The sequence below is a fragment of the Arvicanthis niloticus genome, chromosome 12, assembly GCF_011762505.2.
Source record: "Arvicanthis niloticus isolate mArvNil1 chromosome 12, mArvNil1.pat.X, whole genome shotgun sequence".
In the NCBI taxonomy this organism is placed as follows: domain Eukaryota; kingdom Metazoa; phylum Chordata; class Mammalia; order Rodentia; family Muridae; genus Arvicanthis; species Arvicanthis niloticus.
In genome coordinates, this window is record NC_047669.1 from 72,343,537 (window position 1) to 72,362,166 (window position 18,630).

At 40.6% G+C, this 18,630-nt stretch overlaps 2 protein-coding genes across 27 annotated transcripts in view; both read right to left on the reverse strand.

The window, feature by feature from the left end:
- Synj1 (synaptojanin 1) overlaps positions 1-11,701 on the reverse strand; it is a 70,565-nt gene extending 58,864 nt beyond the window's left edge. For 16 of the 26 annotated variants that reach the window (XM_076943130.1, XM_076943125.1, XM_076943144.1 and 13 more), the window contains exons 1-2: positions 11,556-11,700; positions 10,507-10,652 (exon numbers count right to left, since the gene is read on the reverse strand). In XM_076943130.1, the coding sequence (XP_076799245.1) occupies positions 10,507-10,652; positions 11,556-11,653 (244 nt within the window). In that variant the 5' untranslated portion in view covers positions 11,654-11,700. Of the gene's footprint in view, positions 1-10,506; positions 10,653-11,555 lie in introns of all 26 variants that reach the window. The other 10 variants (XM_076943138.1, XM_076943141.1, XM_076943136.1 and 7 more) reach the window with 1 other exon arrangement.
- Positions 11,702-14,664: 2,963 nt separating this feature from the next.
- Positions 14,665-18,630, reverse strand: part of Paxbp1 (PAX3 and PAX7 binding protein 1) — a 30,479-nt gene continuing 26,513 nt past the window's right edge. Inside the window, exons 17-18 of the mRNA XM_034514984.2 lie at positions 17,604-17,758; positions 14,665-15,609 (exon numbers count right to left, since the gene is read on the reverse strand). Coding sequence (XP_034370875.1) covers positions 15,492-15,609; positions 17,604-17,758 — 273 coding nt within the window. The 3' untranslated portion in view covers positions 14,665-15,491. The remainder of the gene's footprint in view (positions 15,610-17,603; positions 17,759-18,630) is intronic.

Below are 18,630 nucleotides of genomic sequence, written 5' to 3' on the forward strand. Positions count from 1 at the left end.
GGTATTTGAAGAACTAAATTAAATGTGAACTCTCTAGCTTACAGTGAATTATGATAATTCAAACTAGATAATAAATAGCTATTCAAGAAGGCCCTGCTATCCAATGAAAACATTCTTGTGGCTCAAACCTTCCATTCTGGGATTAGATTTTACTTCTCCAACTAAAGCAGAAGACCAAGCAAAAATCTGTGGGTCAATAAAGCACAGAACATGGATCAAAATGTCTGTAACTCTGGTATTTCTGAAGTCTGAGATAGAAGGATTTTGAGTTTGAGGCCAACAGAGGTAAATAGAAAGTTCCATGCTACATACCAACCACATACTAGGCTACATATCAAGATTCAGTCTCAACAAGACAGGGGGTGGGAGTTGCAAATTAGAACCTTGCTCCTAGAATCACAATTTGCCTGCGGTTGCACGGAAGGCAATTTGTGGTCAGCCTATTTGCATGCAAATAGCACGTTGGTATAGAAGCTCCAGAGAGTGCTACAGATCATGTAGTCCAAGCTTCTCATTTTCAGAAGAAAAAGACTAGCAATTATCTGATTCATCCAAGAGCATATGACTAGCTAGCAGTAAAGCCTGTTTCCATTTCATCACACATAAAACAAAAAATTTAGAAGATAAAGATTTTTGGTAGAATTAAAATAAATTAAAACTACATATGAAAGACAGGAAACAAATCACTGTTCTATATAACCTATACATCCAAATATTAGAAACACTTTCGAAAAAAATAACTTTTATTCACTCAAAGTGTCTGTCTGCTAGGTACTAGGCCCTGGCAAGGTTCTAGGTTCCTGATAGGATAATTAAAGAAGAGCAGTATTATATAAGCAAACAAATGCTAACCCCTGACAACCTGCCAGGCATGGACACAATGTCTACCAATCCAGTTTCTTCAGCAGCAGGGTGTCACAGAAGGATCAAACGTTCAAGGCAGGTGTAGACAATTTACTAAGAACCTGTTTCAAGATAAAAATGTAAAAGGACTAGCATTGTACACCTCAGTGGGAGATTTATATGGTTCTGGTCTCAGTCTGCACAACAAACTAGTCCTGATAGAGTTCTAAACCACATGCTAATTAACATGCTAGATTCCAATGGTGTCATCCTCCACAACCCAGCTCTGTATCAACCCCATGCAGCTTCTAACATCTATGAATCTAACAACCATGCTTTCGACCACATTGTCCAAGAGAGTCATTAAATAAGATAGGTCAAAGACATATTTTCAGTGTTGACCAGAGACAAACAACCAACAAGTACTCATGAACAAGCAGCCAGAAAGCCACTTTATTATAAGAGTCATCCTGTCTATTCACATGTGGTCCACTGTTAGTCTATGTTTCAGTAAAGCAATTCAAAAGACAACAGCAATACTACGGCTACTAGAGAACATGGTAACACACAAACCGAAATAAATTCTTATCACTAAGAACTAGTTTCTATAAGGAACACATTTTATATTTTAAGTTATATAGGAAGACTATAGATAGGGAATGTTATTTTAAAGAGTATAACATTTAATATAATGGAATGCTAATAGAGAATAACAATAGGAAATATATTTGTATTTCTTTCCAGTTCTCTATCTCAATTTTAGCCAGCAAAGAGTAAAACACAAGCCAGATATGGGAGCTCATGCTATAACTGCAGCACTCAGGAAGCTGAGGCAGGAGAATTACTATAATTCAACTCAATGAGTTACAGACCAGAACAGCCTGGACTACAGTTTGTGAGACAGCACATCTCAGACAAACCAATACACACACACAAAAAGATAAAACCCAAATTCTTATTAATAACCATTATAAATTCAAATAAGCAAGTCAAAACATAATGTGCAATTTGTCAAGCCACGCTTCTTTTCAGTACTCTAGATACATGGCTATCCTGGTGTGACAATCCACTACACCTCAGTGTCTCTCACTCCTTGTGTTTCTTTCAAAACAGCACTGTTTCAGACCTCACTTCAGCAAATCGTCAGAAAGCAAAATCAACTCCATTTCTCTGCTGCCCTCCACACTGAGCTAAAAGTTTCCAGCTTTTGAATGTATAGGGAAAGCCTCTTTCTCTTCAGTGGTTCCAGAGAGCCCCACCTAAGTGGGTCACTTGGTTGTCTCCCCTTTCAGTACATGGGGTTTCTTTGCTCTCTCCCTAGGAGTGCTTCTAAGGAAAAGCCCAAGACCACTCTTGCCACTCTTCTGTAACACAGGTTCCCTTTCTTCTGAGTTGCTTTAAAGATTTTCCTCTGTATCTGATGTGATGTAATAGCCTTTTAACTTTGTATCACAGTGTAATTTTCTTCATGTTTCTTCCACCTGGAGTTCATCTAACTTTTTGGATGCACAGATTGACAGTTTCCACCAACCTTGGGAAATTGTCAGATGCCATTTCTTCAAACATTTTCTTAACTCTTCCTTCTAAATACACATATATATGTGTTAGGCAGCTGTTCCATAACTCACCCATACAACTTACTTATACTGGTCTTTTTTTCCTTCTATATATTTCACTCTGGATAATTTCTATCACTAGGTCTTTAACATTACCAACCACTCTTTCTGTAGTATTAAATACAAGGTTCCTATCAATATATAATGTCATTAGATATTGTTATTTTCAGTTTGAATAACTGATTTGAGTCATGTTTTTCGTATTAACACGCACAAAATTCTTGAACATATGGAATATATTTATATCAAAGCTGTTTTAAAGTCCCTTACTAACATTAACATCTGTTTCTACAGATTGACTTTTCTCCTCATTAAGAATTATATTTTCGCCGGGCGGTGGTGGCGCACGCCTTTAATCCCAGCACTTGGGAGGCAAAAGCAGGTGGATTTCTGAGTTCAAGGCCAGCCTGGTCTACAAATTGAGTTCCAGGACAGCCCCGACTACACAGAGAAACCCTGTCCTGAAAAAACAAAAACAAACAAACAAACAAAAAAAGAATTATATTTACTGCTTCTTTGCATATATACTAGCTTTCAACATGAATATGGGTTGAATGATATACATGTATCATGTAAACCTAACTTTTGGGGTGTGGGTGAGTGTGCGTCCATATAGATAAACACACACACTTGTTTTTCTTAAACTTCTTAGATACCATTATTTAATACTTAAGTTCCTGGAAAACAGTAATTTGGGACCAAAAGCAGATCCTCTGGGGCCTTAAACTGTGTAAGGTAGGACCACAGAATTTAGGCGAGGGCTCCTTTAATGAAGTAGTATCCTAAGCTTGCAACCTGTCTTACGTCTCAGTATCTGAGAATCATTTTGTGCATTTCCTTTAGTTTGCTGCTGTTATTGTCATATAGGAGGGAAAACTCCAGGTCCAACTATTTATTTTTACATGGGAGAAAGAAAATCCAGGTCCTGCTATTCCAACACAGTAAGAAGCTTAAGTCTTGCGTACTTCTGGACTATTCGTTCCAGGCCAAGAAACAACACTGGACAAACCCAAGACCATGTGATAACATGCCACCTACGGGGCTCTGCTGCTCAGAGAGAGGTTCTAGTTCTCCTTTTGTTTGCCCACAGAAGAGTCAGAAAGAAATGACAGCACATGGGAACTGCTGACATGGTCCTACCATTCCTATTCCTGCGCCTCATTCAGACTGGAGGACCTGGGCTGTTTCATTTTAAGTTGGTATTAAAGCTACTGTTTATTTTATATTAAATATATACATTCCAGATTTTTTTATAAAAAGAAAAAACTTCAGAATCTTAATATAAACAGTATTAACAAGTCTAAAATTCATTTAATGCTTTAAAAGTCAACTCTAAAGTCACTTCTTCACTCACTTAGGTTTTTTTCAAAAAACAAAAAGGATTCTGTAGCTTATCTAAAGGGCAACCATGTTGACTGACAGCATTTGACAATTAAAAAAATGCACCTCCTGTTATTGCTTCTTATTACACTTGGAATCCAAAATTCTACAGGGTAACATTCAAATTGACCCAGTAAAACAGTTGTGTTTTTAATGGATGTAGGTAAAATCTAACCATACTTCTATATACTAACAATAATAGCTTAGAGCAAAACCACAAATTTTTCAATTCTCTCATTAGAAAACACTGCCAACTTCACTTTTAACTGAGAACATTTCTATGGGCTTATCTTTCCTTTTTTTGAGAAAGGACATTTGCAATTTTTAAAGTTTATTTGTATGTATTTGAGTGTTGTATCTGAATACATATCTGTGCCCTGTGTGCATGTCTGGTGCCTGGGGAGAACAGAAGAGGGTGTCAGGTCCCCTGTATCTGTAGTTACACGTGCTTGTAAGCTGTCATGTAGGTGCTGGGAACTGAGGCCAGGTCCTCTGGAAGAACAGCCAGTGCTCTTAACCCCAGAACCCCTTGCCTCTCTCCAGCCCCTTGCCTGTCTTTTTGCTCCTTATTTCCTACTCAGAAACTAAGAGCCATCAACCTTCAACAGCAGAAACAATCACAGTGAAAAACAATCAGATGGAAGGGCGCTGCAAGATTTAATCTTTTAAAGTTGCACTTTCCACATCTGGAAAACATGGACAAAGCATAACTAAGAGAACGGAAAGGAATAAAGCATGTGACTGACACATCTCCTGAATTGCAAGAAGAGGTGCCTCAGGCACTGTAGCCAACTGGGAGGTGCAAGGATATTTTAAATTGAAGAAAACACCTCGGGTTTCAACATATACTGGATACCAGGTAAACTAGTACCCTGAGGGTTCAGAGCTCATGACTGTGTATCCATTCTATGATCCCTGTCTATGTGAAGCTAGGTGTCTAGTAGTCCCTGTGGTAAACAGCAACTCCGAATCAAAATGAGCAGAGAACTGGAGATGAGGACAGTAGCATTCCAGCTGCTTCCAAGGTGTGAAAGCTGTCTAGAACTCACTAAGCAAGAATAGACCATTAATAAACAACTGTGATTATTTATGAAGAAGATAAATTAGTCTCTACTTGTTTGCATTACAAACAGCAGCTAAAGTTATTGGGATTTAAATATTTATTGTTTCGCTGTAATCTTGGCAATTAGGGCTGAGGCAGGAGGACAATTGTGAGCTTGATACAGTAAATTCCAAGTTAGCTGGGGCTAGAGTGAGACCCTTTTGCTAAAACAAAGTCACACTGCTTGAGTCTACTAAAGACTTAGCAGATATTATTATGGCCTACAGGTTTTCTAAAACACAATGAAACCTGAATGTATCATGGAAAAATTCAAGTTTATAAATCTCTTGCTTAGTATTTTGATGGCGGAATAAGCTTCTAGTAAATGAACTATTTTTCTGAACTATAATTTTCCCCCAGATTGTACAGTTTAATAGAGGCAGGAGGGCTGACATTCTGTGAAGACATCCAGAATCTACTGCTGGTTTGAAGTGTATGACTCACATTCCTATACTATGAAGAATAAGTAGAAATAAAACTCAGGTGCATATATTGGGAGTAAAACCAGGTCCAAAATTCAGTGCTATGATTCTATCTACTTACATGTATCTAAGTATATGACTTGAGCCTGAAAATGACCCGAATTATGCTATTCTAAAAAGGCTGAAAATAATTTAATTTTATCTTTATACTAGCATGTGATATCAAAAAAGGAACAGAGGCTTCCATTTTAAAAGTCAGCATTACCATCTTAAGAGTTTATAGCATTATTTCACAATCCTATCTTTTGGATTTTGTTTGCTTGCTTTATTTTTGGTGTTTGTTTTTACAGTGTTGGGAATTGAACTGAAATTTTCACGCACATCAGGTAAGTGCCCTAATCACTGAGCAACACCCCCATATCTCAACCCTGCCTGTAAATTAACAACACTTTTCAGAGTCATTCTTCAACTCCAATATGTGACTTCACTCCTCCCTATTTTATTTAAACTACAGTTCTGAAGAGGATTATTTATTCACTGAAACATGAGATGGACTGTAACCTACAAGGCTGTAAATGTAAGTCATGTCCATGTGAGAGCTTATCTTCCAATGAAGGTCTGTTTTGGTGCAACCATATCTAGTGCAATTCCCTAAAATTCAGAAAATATATTCCTTAGAAAAACAACAACAGGTATTCTGTGGTATGTGTATGTATACACAATGGACGCTATTTACCATGAAAGGTGCTGTTATCTTTACAGCATAAAAGCTTGACAACCCTTGGATGATATGATTTCACTCATCTGTGGAGTCTAAGAAAAGCCTGAGTCACAGAAGTGCAGACCAGGATTATAACTGGGAGTGATGCAGCACTTGGAGAGAATTCATCTCTGGATAAAAAGTCAAGTCTTATGCGTTATGGGTTCTGGTGCTCTACTTACACACCAAGTTAACTTCAGCCAAAAATAATATATATTTCAAAATGACTACGAGAAGATTTTGAATGGCACAAAACAACAATAAAAGTTTGAGGTCATGAATATGCTTAACTACTATCTGACCATAACCCCGTATGCATATATAGAAATACTACATTATACCCCCTGAAACTATATAAGTTATTATATGTCAATTAAAAATTAAAGTGGGGGCCCGGCAGTGGTGGCGCACACCTTTAATCCCAGCACTTGGGAGGCAGAGGCAGGCAGATTTCTGAGTTCGAGGCCAGCCTGGTCTACAGAGTGAGTTCCAGGACAGCCAGGGCTACACAGAAAAACCCTGTCTCAAAAAACTAAAAAACAAAAAAACAAACAAATAAAAAAATTAGAGTGAACAAGGAATGTAGCTCAGTTCAGTAGCAGAGTACTCACCTATATGCTACATGAAACCTAGGTTCAATCTCCATCAATGCCAAAGATACCCATACAAAACATACGTGTGTGTGTGTGTGTGTGTGTGTGTGTGTGTGTGTGTGTGTGATGCCTGTATATGTGGTCAGAGGTAGGTTGGTTGTTTGGCTCTGGTCTTTTCCTCTATACTCCCCACGTTATTTTTGAAATGGCATCTTTTAGCACAGAGCTGGCTGTTTGAGATGGCTGACTGATCAGTCAGTTCCTGGGAATCTGCCTCTCTCCACTTTAGACCCAGTCTGAATTTTAGGTGGGTGCTAGAATCCTAACTTAAGTCCTCGTGGTTGCTCAGCAAGCACTTTATCCACTGAGTCATCTCCTCAGCCCCGAATACCGTATTGTGAAACAGACAACAACTTTGAGTCTGTCAACTTTCTAATGTAGGTTAGTCTTTCCCACTTAATAACTATGTATCCCTCAGTCATGAGTAAAATATGTGCCAAACATTAGAGACAGAAACCGTAAGAAGCATGTATATAGTTCCATGTGATGTGAAAATACTGTACTGAAAGTGTCATGGGAGAATTATCTTTTGGTTCAGCCCGAGGGCTTCAAGAAAATGATTAGCCCCAAAATACACCATCATCGCATTAAAATTCTGAAAACATGGCTGTTTTAGATAAAATCTATAGGTCAAAAAAAGTCATCTGGTAAATCTATACTAGCAAGACACATGTAAGGTTTGCTCAGAAATTATCACGCTGATGTAACTATAGGAACCCAGGTATCTGTCCTTGTGAGGTCTTCCCAGGCGGTTATGTTGTGCAGCCTGGGCATAGAAAACCACTGCCTCAGACTAGGACACGGCGGCCTAGCCTGGGCATAGAAAACCACTGCCTCTGACTAGGACACAGCGGCCTAGCATTTGGGAAGGTCAGGAGGTTAAGGTCATCTTCAGCTACACAGTGAGTTTGAGATTAGCCTAAGGTATGAGAAACACTGTAAGAAAACAAAAACTCCTAAAACAAACAAACAACCCCAAACATTAATTAAGTCATTATAAGTCTAATAAGAACATAATGAAGACTGATTCTCTCCTAATACTTTGGGAGAATACTGAAGACACCAGTCTCTTGGAAGGAGATCACCACTGAACAGAAAGAGTGGAGCAGGTTAAGGAAGACCTTGAAAAACAGGCTGAGGAGTTTGAATTCTGTCTTAAGAAAACAGGGCCACACTTTGACGGAAAGTAAAAATGACTTCAGAGAATGTTTCCTGCAGACTGATAGGCAGTGTGCCCTGAGGCTTCTCAGGCTGGAACGGGGAAGGTAAAGAGGACACACCCAGATCTCCCAGACTGTCCTAAGTGCGGTGGGCATTGGAAATTCTGCAGGTTAATTTATTATGCAGGACAACGGCTATCTTGCTATCACTCCAAACTAAATGCCAAGTTAGTTTTGTGGTGTGTGTGTGTGTGTGTGTGTGTGTGTGTGTGTGTATGTGACAGGATATTGCTATGTAGCCCAGGATAGCCTCAAATACAAGCTCTTTCTGTTTCTGCCTCAAGTGTGCTGGGATGACAGATATGAACACAACACTAGAACCTAACTATTTTTATAAGTCAATTTATCTAACACTGTTCTGTATATTTTATGAAAACTAGAATAAAGAGTTTTGCATGTTTTCACCATACATTGCAAATGTCCAACAGCATTTCAACATTACATAATGTATAATGTATTGAAACATCATGGGTTGTAGCTACATGTGTAATTTTTATGTATTGGCTAAAAAGTCAAATCAAAATATATTTAAGTGTTGCTGTAGAGTTTATAGAGAAGATAATATGTATCCATTTATGTTAGTTTTACAGAGAGAATGTCATGTTTTATTAAAACATGACATAAAAACCAATTGGGAACACTGAAGTTTATACTGAATATTAGTTAAACTTTTCCTTGGGCCGTATTTAGCCCCTTGTCTCTCCCTTGAAATCGTATTACTGGAAACACCATATACTAATCTTTGCTTAGGGGTTTTCATTATGTCACTATCACTTTCCCTACCAAGATAAAAGTTTACTAATTCAGTCAGGTTACAGCTGAAGCAACATAAAAATCACATATGCATAGGTCTGGTCTGATGCTCTTATTGAGTCTAAGGAGCAACATTTAACATACTGAAGGCTTATGTTAGTAAATATGTCTTTTAAATATGATTGTGTGTGTGTGTGTGCGCGCATGGAGGCCAGAGGTTGATAAAGCATCTTCCTTTATTGCTCTCCATATATTATTTTTTGAAATAGATTCTTATGCCAAACCCGGAACTTAAAAACTTGACTACAACAGCTGAACAGAAAGCCCCAGGGAACTTCCTGTCTCTGCTTCCCCAGTGCTGGGATTATAAGCAAGTGATGCCCTGCCAGGCTTTCATGAAGGTGCTGGGGATCAAACTTAGATCCTCAGGCTCACATGGCAAGCATTTACCAGCTGACCATCTCCGAAGTCCAAACAGCATGTTCAATAAACAATCTGAGCAACATATAACAGAGGGCTGGGGATGTGGCTCAGTTGGCAGAGTGCTTGCCTAGCATGTGTGAGGACCTGGGTTCAATCCCCAGCCCTGCATAAACCTGGCATAGTAGTGCACACTTGTATTCTCAGCACTCAGGAGATGGAGGCAGGGGGATCTGAAATTCAGTGACGCTGGCTATATTATGAAGGCCCCGGCTATAACAGACTGTTAAAATATTATGATAATAATAATAATGATGATGATGATAATAATAATAATAAAGAACAAGTAGTTACCATTAGAAAATCTATTTAAAAAAATACCTGAGACAATCCCAAACTGGGGTTGTCTGCCCCAGTCTTATATTAAGAGTGAAGCATGGGCTACATTCAATGTCTCAGCAGGTAAAAAGCTTTTGCCACTAAGCCTGAAGACCTGAGTTCAATCCCTGGTACCTATATAGTAGGAGGAGCTCTCACATTATCCTCTGACCTCCACTTGTCCCCCACCTACACACAAATACATGACTAAATGTTAATCAGTCTTTTTATTTTCATCTATCTGCCACAAATTTACCCAAACATTATTGTTGCGGCACAATAAGTAGTCCTTTTCTTTAAAATAAAGGCAATTTTTCAATAACATGAAATCAATCACATACGTTACATGCAATTTTTAGGAGCTGTTTGCAATTCTTATTAAAGATATAGAAGCTTAGGATGGAGAATCAGATAGTACAGCCCTTACCTAATATGACTGAAGCCCTGAAATGACCACCTGAAATGAAGCCCTGGTGACCCACCGATCTCACACATGAGCACACAGAACACATAAATAAATAAATAAATAAATAAATAAATAAATAAGGGTTTGACGTTAGAGGCACAGAAACCTATAATAGATTATACCATTACTATTAAATCTGACCTGCAAAATTCTGTGCATTACAGGAAATGCAAGCTGTCTTATTAGGTTAATATGATAACACAAAACTGCAACACTATTTTACAAAAAGATAAAACTTCTAGAAGCAGAACGGAAGGAAAACAAATTCCTAGCAGCAAAATCTGCACCGCCCTGCACCACCATCACCCCAATAAAAACCTAAGTCTGAGTTTACAGAAAATAAGGTTTCATTCAAATGAAGTCAAAGCATAAATTTATAAGATAAAATTCAGTACGAAGGTTTTCACGAATCTTTTTTTAAATAAACTGTTGAACTTGCGAGTTAAAACCAAAACAGAGATCATACTCGGCCAGGTTAAAGCACGTGACTTACAGAGCACAGCCACAGCCCCAGACTCGAACATTAGACATTCTTCCTTATGCCTAGTTTCCACTATGAGGCTGAACGGTGGGGGATCCAATTTGTGGTAGATTCGAAATCCTTTGCTAAACGCCATTCTCCTTTCTTCAGAGGCAGCCCTGTGAAAACCAAGCCAATGTACCTGAGGTTTTCTTTCTGCTACAAGGACTGCTAGGCGTCCTGAGGTCCCTCACTGACAAGTTTGATGGGGGTTGGGGTAGAGAAAAAGAGAGCTCAGTGGTGAATGATTTATTTCAAAAGATAAGGCGTCACCGAATTTCAACCAAAAGGCAAAAAAGGAAACGCTTCCAATTCTCAAGATACGGCAAGCAAGGCAAGCCAGGGTTTTTGCACCGTTGGTCCTGGTTTGGATAAGGTGAATTTCCCATTTAATTTATGGTTCCCCAAAGGAAAAATCTGAAGCGTATTTTCAGTTGGGGTTGTTTATCAGCTTCCTGCTTCACGATTTGTCACTAATGGAAGGGAACTGACAGGGAAACTTCAAGCTGATCCTTGGGCGGAAAAGGCAAGGGGATGGGAGGGAAGGTTAATCAGACTGGTTCAAAGCTCCTGAGGGGGCCGGAGAGGGAAGGGATTATCACACCGCGAACTCCCCAGGGCGGCGGCGAAGGGCAGGGAAAGCCTCACAGGTGACCGCCGCCTCCTGCCCAGTCACGAAGCTCACGGTGACGAAAGGATCCACCGCCACTCAAGGAGTTCCCGGGTAGCCGGGGGAACGGAGGCACCGGGCAGTCCAGCGCCTCCATTACGCACCTCAAGAGATGCCCCGGAGCCTGTGCTGACTAGGTTCTTTCCCGCCCGCTGGGTGACAGCCGCTGTCACCGCAGCCACCCGCCGCCCCGGGGTCTCCTCGCCACCCGCTGCCCTCGGCCCTCTGCCGCTTCTCACCACTTGCGACCCGGCTGCGACGGCTGCCACCGCTCAGGAAGCGTCCACCCGCCCGGCCGGCTGCCGCTGGGTCTAGCCCCGGCCGCTCCCCGCCCCCCCGCCCGCTGCCTCACCTCTTCCTCCGGCTCCTCCTCCTCCTTCTCCCGCAGCCGCCGCCGCTACAGCCGCCCGAAGCGTCACTTCCGCTCCAGCAGGTCCAGCTCTTCCGCATTGCGCCGCTGCCGGGGCGGAAGACCCGCCCCTTGAGGTGAAGGGGCGGAGCCGTTTCCGCCCACGCGGGACCGTGCCGCCGAGCAGGGCGCTAGCTGGTCACCCAGTTCCTGCGGCCGCTGCGTCCCGGGTCCGTGAAGCCTCAAGTACCCCGGCAGTGGACGGGAGACACGGCCAGGGGAGCCGGCTGAGGGAGGAGGGGTCCGGCTTCCTCGCGTGGAGCCCTCTAGCACAGCCCTCCCCGCGGGTGACAGGGAGGGACTGCTGCAGGAAAGAGCTGTGGGGAGCCCGTGTTGATTCGTGCTTGAGTCGGGCATCAGGACCACCCCCTGCCGCCCCCGCGAACCCGCTGGGCGAGTTCTGCACCCCGCGCGGGCTGGGTGGCGCCCGAAGAGCTGTCCATGGTGTCTGTCGTCAGGGAGGCAGCAGGAGACTGTTTCCTGACTGTTCCCGTGTGTTCTCTGGGCTCTAGGGGCTCCAGGGGCTCTGGATGAGTGCTCAACTGAATGCAGTGGAGAGCGGGGAAAATCAGCAACCAGGAACTCCAGGCAGTTAAACAAAACATGGCTGTCACTTACTGCTGTACCGATTTGCCAACCGTAGAATTTTATAACTAAGGGCATCACATCGTTTCATACTATCTTTTTTAAATGAGACGTTCTGCCTATAATTTGTGTCCAGCAGAATTATTCTTATACTTAAGAGACAAAAATGGGAGGAAATTGTAGTCAGTAGGGCTTTAGAAAGGGATTGAAAACCCGAGGAACACAGCAGTCATGTTTCCATTTGCCTTTGCTTCCCCCAGCCTCTTCCCCTTTTTACTTTCTTCCCAAAAGCACAATTTAAATGTGACGTATTGCACAAAACCATTTCCTCTAACATGCTCTCATGTGACTCAACGTTTCTCTATTTTAGAGAAGATAAATCCACCCTGGTTTTAAAATATTAAAAGCAAACTAAACATGAGAGAAGCCACCTCCAGCCAAGGAGAAACACACTTGGATTCAGTTCAGAGATCTTTTCACTTAGTCTCCTTAGAACAACTTTTGCTTTCTGTTGTGGTTATAGTAGCCACAAGCTTACAATAAAAATTGCTTGCTGTGAATTGTGGTTAGTCATTTTCTTCCCAAGAAGTGTCCATTTCAGATGGGGAGAGTTTTTTTTTTTTTAAATGGAAATGTTTGAGAGAGGGATTTTTTCAAGTGTGATGACTGTATAAGACATGAACCAACAAAGGGCTCAGAACTGACCGCCAAATTGTAGTACCTTGGAGGTAACTTTTGTTTTTTTGGGACAAAGAATCACAGAGCCTAGCTGGTATGCCAACCATACTTGGTTTATGTGGTGACAGAGACTGACCCCAAAGCTTCATGCGTACCAGGCAGGCATTCTACAAGCTGAGGGCACCCCAGCCTTGAGGATGTACCTTTTTATGACAACTGAGATCACCTCAAGTGGTTGTAATCAAACCTGCTTATCCCCGCATTAACTTCACACCAAGAACCCTTGTGAGACTACACCATAAACTCTCTCAAGGTGGGAATTATGGCACTAGGCACTTTCTAAAGCAAGCCTTCTGCCCAGTCTCGGTTTTTTGAATTAAGAAAGTGGAGGTCCAAGCTTCTGTGTTACAATGTCTTTCTTCAAATTAAACTAAAGCAGCAGTATTAGGTCTTAGCTTTCCCAAGTCCTTTCAAATGTCACTTTTAATTATAAAATAAGTCCAAGATATACTAGTGACCTTTGAACATTCCTTATTGTCCCTTTCCTATTTATCAAAATAAATAGGTTATCACAGCATATCAAAATAGCCACACGTTAGCGAACCAGTGACTATAGTAGGTAAACTCAAAATACTTGAGTGGTATAGACATAGTCTAAAGCTTTGCAGAGAAGCCAATGCCATGCTGACTGAAACTGAGCAGTGGTGGTGCTGTTGGAATGCTCATACCCTGTACTTATAGCTAGCAAATGGCAGGTGACTGGGTGAAGGAGTCTAACAAAGTTTTGGGTATCTGGTGGACTGTTAGGGTTATGCAAGAGACCTAGACGAAATCACAGGTACCCTTACAAAGGAGGCACAGGGGAATCAGGCACTCTTGTAGTGGCATGAAGACAAATGGCAGGCTGGAGAATTATGACAAACCCAGGTGTACCAGAAGCCACTAGAATCTGTAAGTTGAGCTGAGAACCTTTATAAGACACACAATTCTGATGACAGTTATTTCCAATTTCTGACCTTAAGCACTCAAGAAAGTAACTCTTCTAAGACACTTAACTAGTAAGTAACAGTGTTTTGGCGATTGAGAGTTCCATTTTTAGTGATCTTTACTCATTCAGGAGTGACAGCCTGGTTGAGACATCAAGAGCACTTTTTATATGCATTTCTGTCCTCCATTCACCTTGCATCAGACTCCTAGGATAGTGTTAAAAGCCTGTTCCTAAAAGTCAGCATAGGCAGTCAGAGTTTATCTGAAGAATTACTAAAGCCAGATATAGGAAGAGTGATTTTAAACTGATGGGCTTGGAAACACAGTTTAAGGACCAAACACATATGTTTGTCTTAATTCATGAGAATGAGTTCTCTGAAGCTTAATTCCATTTAGGAGCCAACAAAGATTAACAACAAACCCCTCATCCAGAATGAGTATGTAAAAATAAGACACACTCATGCAATACACACAAAACTGACGGAGAAAGGAGAGCAAGGCACTGTCTTATCCAAGTACACACTGGCCTGTTAACAGCCTCACAGTATGAACCACTGTATGTACGCTCTGAGCTCAGTCACCAGCAAAATACAACAAAGGACGTAATTAAAAATTAGTTTAATGCTTAAACTAAAGCTTAATTACATACATATTTATCAAACAATAGTCCTGAATTTCCAAAAAGTTCTTCTGAAAATCACAGAATCAGAGAGCATTAACCTTAAAACAAGTTTCTCTGAGTATTCACAGTGTGGTATAAACATTACAGAATACCATGGATAGTAAATTGCCTGGGCACGTCTAATCAGCAAGGCATGTTCTTTATTGCATATATATCTCACATATGTGGGATTCAAAACAGGACAGACAAAAGAAACTCATGTATCTATAGGCTAGGCAGGGAAGAAAATAATGAAAAAGGACAGTCAGCCTAAACCATGCAGTTAGTTTGTGGGTTTATTGTCAAAAACTAAACTGACATCCTACCCCAAACTATTGCATATATTGCCTCCCACAGTTGCCTCCAAGGCAGACACACAGAAGTTCCACACTCACTCACAAAGTCTTCTTTCAGTTTTCGTTTTAAGGCAGCACAGCTACAGTGACAGTAACACTAGCCAAAGTGGGAGTGAAGGCCATCACCTGCCAGCCTTTCTGCTGCAGCAGTGCAGTATTTCCCTAAGACAATTGCCACTGGGTAATTTCCTGGTGTTAAAAGCTTCCTCTGTAGAAAAACACCGCAAATTTCCAGCATGAAAATCCATGGTGGTATAATTATACACGTGCATGCACACACACACACTCACACACACATATATATATGCCAAATTATACAATTTACACTAAACACACATCATTTATAGAGGACACTTAAATGAAGTTAATTTAATGACCATATAAAATACTTCCATAAACAAAATATTACAGGCAGTAAGGAAAACATCCATAGACTCCTAGAAATAATCTGAATTCCTTTCATTCTGAAGAAATCACATTTAAGGACACGGTATTAATATAATGTTTTTGTATTAAAACAAGAATCAGTATATTACAGTTTAAGAAACTTTACATATATACAATATGTACACACTGGGAATGGCAGCAAAGCAAACACTTTTGGTCTCAGCTCTATTTCCCTTCAATCAGAGACTTGACTTCTTTCACATTATGATCACTTGCAACAGATACTGCATGATCCAAAGCCCGGACACTTGCAAGAAGTTTTACTATCTGCTTTATATTTTCCCTGAAAGAGATAACAACATTTGCAATGTTATATCGAGATAAAATTTGTTCTTGATTTTACAACTAACTTAAGAGAATCTGCAAAACAACCCTTCCAAGCTTATATTTTTAAATTTGGAGAACAAGACATGAAAGCTACAGCATGTTTTAAAACATCCGCAAGGCTGGCAGGATGGTCCACTTGTAAAGATACTTGCCACCAAACCTAACGCAGAGTCAGTCTCCAGATCCCACATGGTGGAAGGAGAGAACCAAATCCTGGAAGCTGTCCTGACTGCCATACATGCATCATGACAGGTATGTATGTCATTCTCAAAACAGAACAAAATGAATGAGAAAATTTTAATCTCTTATTTATCTGTATAAAAAAAACTTCATGTTTGAATGACTGGTCCAGGGACAGGAAATTCATTTATACTCAGAAACAAAACTTCATTTAGATAAATGATTTTGATCAATATCTACAAAGAAATCCAGTATGACTCCAAGCCCCTTTGGAGCTGTGTCCTTATTTCCTTTCCAGCCATGTAGTCCCAATTCTTTTGGAGCACAACTTAACAAAAACTCTATTTTACTTCATCATCAACCTATGAAGAGCCAGACTTCAACTCCTTTAATTCATCTAATAATTTCTGCTCTTTCTCATCCCTGCCATAAGCACTCTACCTCACTTTGAAGAAACCCTGAGAAATGAACATCAGAATTCTTGAAAGGATGAATTAAGTATATATCTCTGAATTTCATTCCAGGATTACTAAGGGGACAGCTGGAGCCCCACGCCAGGGCTGTGCAGTACAGGAAAAACAGAAGGCACATCGAACAAGTTCCATTTGTCCTGCTGCTCTGTGAACTAAGGCCTACAGAGCACTCAGGCTGGCCCTGATCTCCTGTGTGTTAACCAAGGCCTACGGAGCACTCAGGCTGGCCCTGAGCTCATGTGTGTGAACCAAGGCCTATGGAGCACTCAGGCTGGCCCTGAGCTCATGTGTGTGAACCAAGGCCTACGGAGCACTCAGGCTGGCCCTGAGCTCATGTGTGTGAACCAAGGCCTACGGAACACTCAGGCTGGCCCTGAGCTCATGTGTGTGAACCAAGGCCTACGGAACACTCAGGCTGGCCCTGAGCACATTTGGAACCCCAGGCAGGCCTTGAACTTCTGAGAGTCTTCCTGACTCACCCTCCTAATGAGCTGTGGCCATCTTCTTCCTAGAAAATGTTCACGAAAATGAGACATAAGTTGTTCCCCAAACCATCATGAAATGGTCTTTAGTCCATAGTATGGATCAAGGTATAGAGTGAAAGCTCCATTAAAATAGAGCCTCAGGGCTGGAGAGATGGCTCAGAGGTTAAGAGCACTGACTGCTCTTCCAGAGGTCCTGAGTTCAATTCCCAGCAACCACTTAGTGGCTCACAACTATCTGGAATGGGATCTGACGCCCTCTTCTGGTGTGTCTGAAGACATCGACAGTGTACTCACATACATAAAATAAATAAATAAATATTTAGGGGGAAAAAAAAGAGCCTCAACTTTAACACAAGACTGTGTTTCAGTGGCCATTCTTTCTAGGTTTACATCTACATGATGACACCTCAAAGGCCAAGGATCACTGCACCCTAAACCTGCGAATCTATTTAACTCCTCAAGAGACAAAACTATAACTATTCACTGCTCTAAGACCTACTGTAAGTCTGTGCCTAAAAGCTTTCACATTTAATGTATGGAGATGGGAGGATACAAATAAAAAAAGTGTGTATTTGGTAGGTTTGTAACACTAACTACATGTACAATGAAAGAGAATATGATTAGTGTATACCTTACATTATACAATATGATGAAACTGTTTAAACAATAAACAAGTTAAAATGACTCCAATTAATTACTTATTATCTCTGACAACTAAAGAAACTCTAGATTATCATTTCATTAATAAAAAAAAAAAAAAAAAAAAAAAAAAAAAAAAAAAAAAAAAAAAAAAAAAAAAAAAAGCAAATTACCTTGCATTTCTTTTTTCCACATCAGAGCACCCGATACTGTTCCTATAAATTGTATCTGCTAAATGTACAAGATATCGGCAAAAATTTTCTAACTGAGAAATTGTTCTTTCTCCTTTCAGATTCACAAACCACTGTTTAGGGAAACAGTTGATTACCTATGTAAAAGACACAAATAAAATATTTACAACGTAACGAAAATGTCAAAAGCTAAAGCTATATGATGGTTATGACTTAATACTATATAAGGTATCGTTTGAAAAACCTGACTTCTTGAGATGGGTATTGATTGCAGCACATACCTTTTGTTTGTTTGTTTGTTTGTTTTGTTTTTCGAGACAGCGTTTCTCTGTGTAGCCCTGGCTGTCCTGGAACTCACTCTGTAGACCAGGCCGGCCTTGAACTCAGAAATCCGGCTGCCTCTGCCTCCCAAGTGCTGGGATTAAAGCGTGTGTCACCACTGCCCGGCTAAAACCTGACTTCTTATATTAACTATACCAATATGTCTGATTTTTTTTACAATGGCTCACACACTCAAAACAAATTAATCTGCCAAGTATTTAAATAGTCATAAAATTGATAACTGGTTGTCTATTTTTTCTGAGTTATCCAATGTGACTTAAGCAAACCAAGTTTGCCTTGCAAAAATATCTGTATGAATATGGTACTGTAGTCTCTTCCTTCCTGACTACTTTAGTGACTGGTATCATCCATATTGACTTGTAAAAACCCAGTTAGCCCAAAATAAGAGTAAGAATATCTATACAAGAGATCCAGCACACAGCAAGAGCCTTAACCCAGCCAACAGGGGATTGTAACCTTCTGGCCTTAGTGCCAAGGCTTAAGAAGTAGGAGACTGGTTCCCCTCAAGAAAAGACAGTCTACTTTGATCAGTCATTGTCCAAACAGACGAAAGGTTCAGCATTAAAAGAACAAGGGGCTGCTAAAGGAACTGCTGATCCCAGGGACACAGCAGGTATAGAATGAGCCAATTCATTCAAGAAAGAGAGCGATTACTTAAAGAGGGGGC